Consider the following 11,249-nt stretch of genomic DNA (forward strand, 5'->3'; position numbering starts at 1 on the left):
GTGGAAGGTCCATAACGTCGATATGTGACGAGATCGGAGTGAGAATGTGTTGCCCGTGCATCCAATGACAGTAGATTTATCAACGATTATTATAATAATTGGTTGCAGCCCCAACAGCCTTAAGTTGTTACCAAAATGTGATTGATGTTTGGTAATCGTAAGTGCTATAGAAACACAAGCAAGTCCAGTTGCCTACGATATAGCACTTTTGATTACCATGACCTGGATGACTGAGAATCTTCACCAACTTGATGTTTGGTATTTAGCCTTTCCACTGCACGTGGGTAATGTGATGAATCACAAACTCGCAGCCACTCCTACTGAGAATGGCTCTTTGTTACAAAACTGTTTGCCTGATGGTCTAATCACTGAAATGTTGCAGCATTAAAATCATAATTTCTGCAAGTTATACTGTGTGTGGGAGTCTTTTCTACCAGAAACATTCACTGCCAACATGTTTATCAGGCTACTGGGCTGCAATGATGTTTGAAAATGTGACACACAGGTCATATTTGGTGGCAGAGTGTTTCATACTGTACACAACATAAATCCCTTTATAGCAAAAGTACTATCACTGATCACGCACAAAATCCTTGTCACAATAAAAAACTCCACAGAGAACAGATAAGTATATCTTTAATAATGAACATGATCAAATCTAAGAATGTGATAGTGACCTCTGATACAATGGATATTTAATTCAGGGGTGACTTTAAAACTTTTTTTGCATAAATTTTCTATAATCCAATACCAGTTATATAACTCTGATTGCTCCACAATCATACTCCCTCTCTTTTCTTTCACTCTTGCATACACACAATACAGCAAGCAAGTTTAAAAAAAAAAAGAGTCACAAACATATACCATATAGGCTAGTCTCTGGGTTTTCATACACTTGACAATAAATCAGTTAAGTATAATGCTACAGTTAAACATTTTGAGGCGATCTCAGTTAGAAATGCCAGTACATTAAAGCTTACATTGTCTGAGGATGATGTGGACAGGTTATAGCGATGAAAATGATGCCGAGATTATAATTATGTTAAGAAAGAACGAGAAACGAACAAAAGAAAATCAAAGAGACAGGCCTGGCTTTAAGTTTTAAAAGCAGTACATGCTACATTTCCTCCAGAATTTCATAAACAGAGACGTCCTGTCTCAACAGCAGGGAAACAAAAGCCACCGTTAACAGGGAAATAAGACAGAAAGCAAATTTCGTGTTGATAAAAACCTGAACTCAGAACAGTATATTTGTATTTCCGTCCGTTAAATATGAAAGAGAGGGACCACCTTTAAGAGTGTTTGATCTCTAGACATCTTTTCCCTGAATCTCTAGCTGAAAAATTTTGAGGTACAGTTCTGGAAAAAAATACAAATTTAGTGCTGAAAAGAAATGTTAAGGCTCCGCTCTAGGGGAGACAAAATCCCGCATTTTCTCTACCTTAATTCTAAATTGAAGCCAGGTGATACATTATTCAAAATAATTTCCTAAGTTACGCTTTCTAACGTCACAACCTTGCACGATTATGTCTATGCATACAGAAACTTTCAGAGTACACATTCCTCCACCAAAGTAAAACGCCCCTCACTTGAAAAAAGGGGCATTATAGAAGTTATTTTTTTATCATCTGATAATATAAAATACAACTGGCCACAAACAGATAGCAGACATTTGTCAATAAAGTCTTGTTCACTCGTTTTAAGATTAACCGATACAAGCACTTAACATTTCTCCAACACACAAACCACAAAGTGAACAGTCACTGAATATCAGCAGCATGTTGTCAAGAGATTTTCAAAAAACAGACGTGCAGATATTTGTTACTTATATTTAGTTAAGAATGCAAGTTCCGGGGGGGGGGGGGGGGGGGTAGCGATAGAGATTTATAAGGCTAAAAAATACAGAAAAAACAAGAAAATATATATTATTGAAGCGATTCGACTGGTGGAAATAGCTTCATCCCTGCACGCATCTTAAAGACTGGGAACCAGGAGCATCGTGGGTCAAAAGTTTGACGTGGGCCAAAGTCAACAAAATTAAATAGAAAAAAATATTAGTTTTCAATTTCTTTATGTCCTTGGGTTTTCTTTTTAAATCTAAATTTCGTCAACAGCCGTCTGCTGTTTACTTCTGGCGATCCTGAAAAAAGACAGAGAACAAAAAAATAATTGTTAGACAGATTTATCAACATGAGATCACTTACAAGTGTAATATTCCAAGACATATTATAGGAGGTCATATTTATCATAAAGAAACCTACAGCAAGAACAGATAATTCAGTATTACCATCAATAAACTTTCAGTGGAATTATATCAAGATAATTTGACCATGATATGTTTTTTAAGTAGGCAGGTTTATTCTGGCGTCACTGGGCAAAAATCCCATAATAAAGTTTAGGCATATTGTAATTCTAGTGACCTGATGGAACGCCAGACTTACGCGCCTCCTCTTGGCTCTGTTTTCGGAATTAAGGAAATCAAGCCTGTAACAGGAAATTTTGGCCAATCACAGATCATTTCAGAGAGAAGGTGTTCCTATTGGCTGTTCCACAAATGCAAATGCGATGGTGGTTGCCTGACTCAATGGTGGAAAATCCTGCAGAGAAAGTTGCTATTCCAGCATTGACAACAACTGCCTACACCGCAAAGCAACCAAAAAAACAGGAAGACCGACTTCTCAAAAAGAAAACATTTGAGAGTTGGAGAGAACATGTTGCTTACAATGTAGCCCTTTGCTAAGCGGAGCCATAGGTTCACAGCGGTGGCTTCAAGTTCACGTTTACGTAGCTAACGTCAGAGGCTTGAATTGGCGTTTCCTCATTCTCTGCTACTACAGACCAAACTGGTTGGGGGAGAACGGGCAGCAGCTCTGGAGACCGACCCCCTGTCAGTGACCACAGCAACCTGAATCTGGCCTGTACAAACCCCAGCTCCAGGGGACCAGGCAGTCCCGACTCACTGCTGGATCAGCTAACTTTAGTTTCCCGCCGTTACACAGATTAGAACCTGTGCTGCTGCTGGCCATCAATCTGCTGTGACACCTGGCGCTGGGGTGTTTGTGCAGGCTGAATTTGAGTCACTACAGCTGCCAACCAAAGGTCTGTCTCCTGAGCTGCTGCCTACTCTTCTCCTACAGCAGCGGGGAACGAGGCAGAGGGACCCTGTGGTGGCTAGCTGATACTTGTCTCATTTGTGGTCTGATAAACACAGACATGGAACAAGGCAAAGAGGAGCTAAGTTAATGAGCTGCATACAACTCTACAATGAAAAAACGTTAAATAAGTCAATGTATGGGAAACATTAGGTTACTGTATGAAGTACATGCATATGCCTGTGGCTGTCTGGTGGCAAGGGCTTAGGACAGAAATTTTCTTTTAAAAAATGATTCTGAACAAGTCCAATTCACTTTGTTCCATACAGTGGAACAAAGTGAACTGAATTAAAGATCAATTTGATGACTTCATATTTGATTTTGTATACATTTGTCATACAATCATATAAACATCAGAAAAACACTCTTAACTGAGAAGACGGATTTTACCTGATCGATTCGGGACCGGCTCTGTATTGAGGCAGGCTCATAGCTCTGTTAAAAAATATGCAAAGCCTTAATGATAAGTCACATTAGAAATAGATATCTTATAATTTCAATACCACACTGTATAAATATTTCATCAGGAACCTTAATATCATTTCAAATCAATGAACAGTGAATACAAATGTAAGTAAAAAGACACCTTACAATTAAGACTGACGCTTACTAGGGCTGCCCCCTAATAGTCGACCAAACGTTAGTCAACCAGAAAGGTCATTAGTCGGCAAGATTTCATTGGTCTCTTAGTCACACACACACACAAAAAAACAAACAAGTAAACGTGAAACTGTTAGTAGCTGTGCCTTGCCAAAATAAATCAAAACCTATATAACTGGACCATGTGGGAATTTAATTTGAAAGGACAGACACAGGAAGAGGCCACGCTCTGCAGTGAGAGAGGAGTCAGGTTACAAACCAATCACAGCCAACAGATATCTTTCCCTTCTTCTGTAAATATTCAGTCTGATAAATACAGAAAAGTTGATCATGTTAGTGCAGGGCTACCCAGAGCTTTACATCTGTCTGACGGACGATAGGCCTACACACTTATAAACAGCACCTGGAAGATGATCAGCTCTGCACTCAGGATTTCAGGGAAATAGGCTATATGATGCTTGTCAGGGTTGCTTAGCAACCTCAGACACAACCTGCCACCGTGCTCTTGAAAGCTGGCACAAAAAAGGCCAGACAGTTAGCCACTTAGCGCAGTCATTACAGCTTTGCAGACAGCGTCATTAACAGGCGGCTCGCTCAGTGTGTGACGTGCACTTGTAGATAAAATATAGGCCTATATTAATGAAGGTTCATTAGTACGGTTTTGTATTTCTCTGTAATGTAGCACAGTGTTAACAATGTTACTGATACTATTCTTTCTCACACCTTCAACTCAAACCATTGTGTTGCCCCGCCAAAAATATATCATTTAATAATCAAATTAATATCTTAAACATGCAGGCGACTAGTCGACTAATGGCCCTAAATGACGACTGTTGGTTGACTAGGAAAATTCTCAGTCAGGGGCAGCCCGAACACTTATCAAATTAAAAAAAGAGATTAAACAGTTAAATTGACAAAATGGCTTTCATGTGTGCCATGCGTCACAAAGGAATGTTTTGTTGTGTGCAGAAAACAGCAGTCCTGTCTCTGTATCAGGGCTTTATTTTCACAGACATGTAGTTAAGACGATACCAAAATACACCTGGTTAACATGCCTGGTCATGGCACTCAGAATTATGAGAAATGTTTAATAACAGAGAGATGACTGATTGAATATTCTAAAACATCATCAACTCACATTTATTTGGAATCCGGTGAAGATTCATTTCATATAAATGTTTGCCATTAATTTGGAATTCGCTAATTTGACTTCTAATGTGCATGGTGGGGTTGAACAGTGGACGCTGCTAAAAATAATGATTTATTAAGAAATTGCATGTTGAAATAGGGGTACATAAAAAACACATAAGCATACTGGAGGACTGTGCTACACCAAGCTTGTGTACTTGATCTTATACTAAAAGAAATTTTAGCATTTCAATACTATCATTTTATTTTGAAATATAATCTCACTCAGGGGGAGGGTCCAAAGAAAATATTAATAACACAAGGGGAGTGTTTTTCTTTTGTAAAAACGTCCCTCCCCGACCACCATCATTTTCATACAGTCCCTAAATATCTTCTAATTAAAAAGTGTGCTGTGTTAAGTCTAAAGGAAATACCTTTTTCACCACCTCCTCCTCCTCCTGCTTCTTCTCATAATGGGAGAAGTCATCAAAGATGGAGGTGGTGTGTTTGTACTGGGCGATAATCTTCAGCACCTGCTTCGCCTTCTCCAGAGGAACCTCTTGAGTGTCACGTGAGTTGGTGACTGGCTTGTTGTCATTGTTCTCCAGGCGGATGTGGCGCAGCTGGCTATTAGGCACGTCCTTTACAAACAACCAGTTCACATCAAACTTGCCCTTCCACTTGTCCTGTGCCCAAACGCCAGCGCTGGTGCCGTAGTCCACAGGCGAGCGCATTTCAGCCACGCCGCAGAAATGGCCGCTGCCGTTGACACTGAACAACAAGTAGACGGGACCTTTAGAGTTCATAGCTCTGAAGGCGGAGTCCAAACGTTTGTTGCCGTGCTCCGTGCTGCACCAGATGGAGTATTTGATGGAGCGGTGGATGTCGTCCTCAGAGTAGCTCTTGATGATGAACACACGGCCATTTTTCAGGTTCCAGTCAAACTCCTTGGGGTTGTAGCTGTGGGCCGCTCGCAGCTTCTCCAGCACCGGGTGGGACTCCGATCCCGGCTCTGGAGGCACGCCTCCGCCCCCTCCACCTCCATTACCAACACCGCCGCCGTTAGAGGAGCCACTGCTGTCCAAGCTTCCACCACCGTAGCACAAGTTGCGGTTGCGTGGGGCTACCCAGCGGGTCTGAGGTGTTGGAGCAGAGTTGTGGTTCTGGTATGACTGTGGAGGGGGAGGTGGAGGACCCTGCATGGTCATCTGCTGCACGAGGGACTGGGCAGACTGTAGGGACTGTTGGAGGGGGGGCAGGAGACTGGGAGCATGGGAGTGAAGCTGGGGCTGGTGCTGTTGGTGATGGTGGTGGTGGTGATGGGGGGGCAAAGGAGGAGCCATCTTGGTAGCAGCGCCTTTATTATCCCATGTATCAATGTCCATGTTGTGTTTAATGGAGGGTGGAGGCAGACCTCCTCCAGCTATGGGGGTGCCAGGTTTGTTCTTGGTCTTTTGTTGCTGCAGCTTGGCAGGTTTACTAGCAATGGCAGCCCACGATGTGGGCTTCGGAGGGGGCATTCCAATTGGTGTGCCGCCGTTGCCCGTGGCAACAGCTGCAGCTACACTGCCACCTCCAAGAGAGCCTGCGCTCTTCACACCTGAGCCACTTCCTGTCACATCCCCACCTATTTTTAGGCCCAGCATGCCCTGCTCTAGGCTGTTCATACCTGGAGCCTTGCTCAAGGTGTCACTATGGAAACCTGTCTGGCCATCAGGGACTAAGGTGCCTCCCAGAGAGCTGGGCGGGTAACTGTAACTCCCCCCATAGGCTGAGCTCTGAGTCTGCTGGCCCTGAGAACCACTGGTGCCCCACGCTGAGAAGGCTGGGTTCTCTGGGAAAAAGTTAAACCTGTGAGGATAGATGCTGCTGCTGAGCCCGCCCGGCTGCCCAAACACAGTGTCATGCATGAAGTGATGGTCTCCATTACTGAGGGGGGCATAGGGTGTCAGGTAGGGGATCGGTGGGTCACCTCCTGTAGACCAAGGAGCCTCACTGAGGGGGTAAGGAAATCCAATGGAGGGGGCATAGTAGCTGGACAGGTACGGGTCTGTCATGGATTGATAGCTGTTGTTCTACAAACAGAAACAGTTTAGATTATTAATCACAGGATGTGGTGACAGTTACACAACATGACAGTGTCACAAAAGACATTTAAAAGGAGTTTCCTACCTGGTTCGACTGGTTGGTGAGATAAGGCTCAAAGTCATTGTCATGAACTGTATCCTTCTGGTGGAGGGAGCCGTTCTGCACTGACACTGGAAAGGCTGCAATAAAACCAAACTGTTGACAAACCTGGACATCCTTTATGACACATCCCACCCAAAACAACCCAGTGATGAAGCCTAAAATATCACAGACTTCCCCTTCACACTAAAATGTCTTCTTCATTAAAGATATACTATGCAGGTTTCTACTAAAAAAAATGTATAGACTCACGCAGAAGAAACGGCCCTTAATCATCACTGATGCGCCACCTGAAGTGTGTGGTGATGGATTTTTTGCAGAGACTCTGCCTGTATTTTTTTTTTTTTTTTGATTATGTTCTATTTTCGGGACATTTAAGGGGCTTTCACGCCGCCACATGGTTAATCGCTGCCTCCAGTCATTTTAATGAGGGTAGGTGGCAGAGGGGAAGCAGTTTCCAACATGGCCATGCAGGTATAAAGCGGTTGCCGCCCACGTGCATAGATTATACTCTGCTTCGCTGAATTCACCTTGTTGAACTTCTGCCCGGGCGATCAATTAGTGGGCATCACGAAAGCACATAAAAGACAAGATGGAGGAGCTGATAATGTTGGTGTCTGAATACTTGGAGTCATGGCATCTGCAACTTTTAAAGACAACCAGAACAAAAATTGGGCCTGGGATAATAATATTAATCACTGTATTTCAGCAGTGATGTGGTGGTTCACTTTTACACTGTGATCTGTAGCCTATAGTTCGGCTTTAGCTTCTAACTATCTTTGTCTTTTTAACCTGTTGTTGCTGCTGAGTCAGTTTGACATCCTGGATATATCCTTCAAACACAGACTGTAGACCCCTCTGTCTGCTTCTCTCTGGAATCACTATTTAATTTATCCAAAAATATGATAATATTTCGTCAGGGAGTGCAGTTAGTTACAGTGTGGGCAGAGCTTTATGGGCGTGTATCCCCACCGCACTCAGGTGAACCCTGAGCTTTATCGCAACCAGGTTTCAGATCGTATGCAGCAGGTATCAGAGACGGCACAGAAGTATAAAAATAATATAGAGGCAAAACACCAAATGAGAATCTGTGGTTGGCCTTTACTTTCATTTTTGCTGGCGGCCATGTTTACAGTAACCAGTAACCAACAATCCTACAAATGCTTATAATGCTAATAAGATCCCAGCAACAGAGCAGTGTGCACCCTATTCACTTATAGCTGGACTCAAGTTATAGTCAGGGAATTAAAAAAAGAAATCCATGTGCGGCCAACATGAATTCTATGGTGATTTAAAATAGATCATCCTGTCAGCTGCGTAACCTTTAGAGGAGCTGACCTTTGGAAAAGTGCAGGGTGTTTTTTTAAATGATAAGGTGTTTGCTCTAACAGTGATGTATGTTCATTTCTGCATACATCTAGCAAACACGTGGATATAAATATGTGAGGATGCAAAGACATTATTTAAAGCTACAGTTGGTAACTTATATAAAAATAACTTTGTGTTGTATTTGCTGAAACTGTCACTTTATCCACACAGTAGTACATGAGACAGATAGTCTGAAACAAATCATGTCCCTCCTCCTCGTCCCACTGCTGCTAAAGGCGTTTACTACAATCAACCACGGTGCACTACAAACAACCTGCTCATGCACTGTGGTCAAACTGTCAAACTAGGCAGCGCTGATCAAATATGAATCAAGATTCTGTTACTGCGTTGCCTATTTCTCACCTCAGAGGTTTTCAGAAACATATTTTTTTGTACTGTTCAGCTGTAAAATGAGAAGGTTTGTGACCCTGATGCCATGTTGGATACAGTTAAATGTGAGTACCAAGCACTGCCTATCAGTCGGAGCAACTGCACTAAAACAGTGGTTCCCAACTGGTCCAGCCATGAGGCCCAGATTTCTCTTTAGTCATGAGTTCGAGGTCCAGTCGAGTCACTCACTCTACAGCAGGAGATGGCATTTAAAAATAAAGGCTCTGTGCTGAAAATTTACTGTACTTAAAAATAAATTGCAGGTTTTACAAACAACATATTTGCAGGCCCTTGCAGTCCTGCTACCCACATTTGGACCACGACCCACCAGTTGGGAACCACAGCACTAAAATATGTTTGTGAAAACATTTGAGGTGAGAAACAGGCCATATAGTAACAGAATATTGAGTCATATTTGATCAGTGCTGCCGAGTTTGACAGTCTGACTGCAGTTCACGAGCAGTGATTGACATGATGGACAGCTGATTTAGAGACTCCTCAGCTCTGATTGGTTGTTTTCAGTCATATGCCGTAAAGCAGGTTGAAGTGCTACAAGTCAATAGAGAAGGCAGAGGAATATGATTTCTTTTTGATAAAAGTTTCCACCTACAGCTTTAACCCCACGTAGATGCTGACAAGGTTTCTCTGACATAAAACTAAATGTGTCTGTGTTCCCAGAGTGCTATGTTCCCTATGTTCCCCAGCTCAATATCCTCTTACTATGACACATAAAGGAGACCTTTCAAGTGGTTTTATGCTCTCAGCCATGTTTCCCCCCTCTGTGAAATGTTCAATGTATGTTTCCATGGGTCAATATGTTGAAACCTGCAGCTAAAAGCCTGCTGAGGTTATACAGAAGCTAGACCGCCAAATTTACAGGCAAGACAGTGCTATTGACTTTAAACATTAATATCTCCACAGTGGATGAAATTATTTTAATCATCCATGTCTCTTTATTCTTTTGCAGTTTGAATTCACCAATTCTTTTTGCAATGTTAGTTTGTATCATGAACACAGGAGCCTCAGAACACAGGGAAAACCCCAACAAAACATGTGTGGGTTGTATCAGATGTGAGGTACCAGGTGTCAGCTGTGTACAGTGCTAAATGGTTTGTGTGCAACATGTTTAGATACAGGAATAATCTCTTACCTTTGCTCGCATCTTGTCCCTTCGATGTCTTGTTGGTCACAATAAAGGATGAATGCATGTGAAGGGAGAAAACACAACGCTTGCATGGGTCTCCAGTGTTATTCAAAGCATCACACATTATCCTGGCTGCACACTGACATGCATATTCATCTTCTCTGGAGACCTGACTCACACACACAGTGAGAAAAACACTGATTTAGCCCGTGAGCCAACATGGAAGATGTTGTGCAGGCCTTTGGTTTCCAGCAGATAACAGTTTTCATGCTAACCTCCCCTGTCAGTGGGCTAATGTTAGCTGACTAGCTCAGGAATGGTGGCATCGTCTTCAGAGTGGGCTGCACACACATTCGCTCACACACACGTACAGCGCACATCTCTCTGTGGGGAATAAAGCGTCTCTCCTCGCTGCTTACCTGAGGGTCAATACTAGCGGCAGACATCATTCATCCACCAGGTGTTGTGTTAGCCTGAACGACGCTGACACCACGTACAGTCCTCCGCTGTGTAACTGAGGCTAATAGCTGGAGAAGGTGCTCCGCGGTACTTTGCTAACAGTTACCTACAGTTAGCAGCAGCCGTTAGCCGGTGTCTCTGCTCGGAGCGGACCGTTTGCTCGTCGTAGCCGCTGCTGACACTCCGCGCTGCCCTGTCGACATTAATCCAGCGGGGCTTCAATCCGCTCCGACCCCCTCCTCGCCGTTAAATTAAAATCCAAGCAGCCTCGGTGGCCCTGCTCACTCTCCCCAATGGCAGCTTCATCCGGGTTCTGGTGGAGCGGAAGTGACGTCGGTGACGTAGCAGATGCGTCCGCGGCTACCTAGCAGCAGCAGACTGGTTTGATACGTAGTGTTTACATTAAATTTTACGGATTAAAAAACATAATTAAATAAAAAATTGAAATTAAAATTAAATTAAATTAAATTAAATCAAATAAAAAATACTATGATATAAGCGTTGTCCAAAACCTATAAAATGGTGGGAATACACAATTTTTGCTTCTGTAAAACTCAGAAGGTAAATAGCAGCACTTATTTTTTTTTAGAGTATTTTAGAGAAAGATAACAGAGCAAATTAATTAATATTCATGGTAAAAAAAAAAAAAGTTTTTGTATTTATTCCCTTATCTTATATATATTATTTTCACTGTCAATTTTAATGGGTTTATTTAGTCAAATTTAATTTTATTATTTGGATTGTTTTCTGGCGGATTGAGACTGGTGCTGTTCCCCCTCCTGTATGGATCTTTAGTACCATTTGTATTATTTTTGTTTGTC

General features: G+C 42.5%; 1 protein-coding gene across 1 annotated transcript; it reads right to left on the reverse strand.

Annotated features, from left to right (window-relative positions):
* Window positions 1-618: 618 nt before the first annotated feature.
* ythdf1 (YTH N6-methyladenosine RNA binding protein F1) lies at window positions 619-10,739 on the reverse strand. Its single transcript, XM_033629752.2, has 6 exons — window positions 10,389-10,739; window positions 9,976-10,003; window positions 7,053-7,147; window positions 5,315-6,955; window positions 3,543-3,587; window positions 619-2,140 (listed from the first exon to the last, which is right to left on the reverse strand). The coding sequence occupies exons 1-6, from the start codon at window positions 10,416-10,418 to the stop codon at window positions 2,126-2,128; spliced, it is 1,854 nt and encodes a 617-aa protein (XP_033485643.1). The 5' UTR covers window positions 10,419-10,739; the 3' UTR covers window positions 619-2,125.
* Window positions 10,740-11,249: the final 510 nt, after the last annotated feature.

This window comes from Epinephelus lanceolatus, chromosome 8 (genome assembly GCF_041903045.1).
Source record: "Epinephelus lanceolatus isolate andai-2023 chromosome 8, ASM4190304v1, whole genome shotgun sequence".
NCBI classification, from domain to species: Eukaryota; Metazoa; Chordata; class Actinopteri; order Perciformes; family Serranidae; genus Epinephelus; species Epinephelus lanceolatus.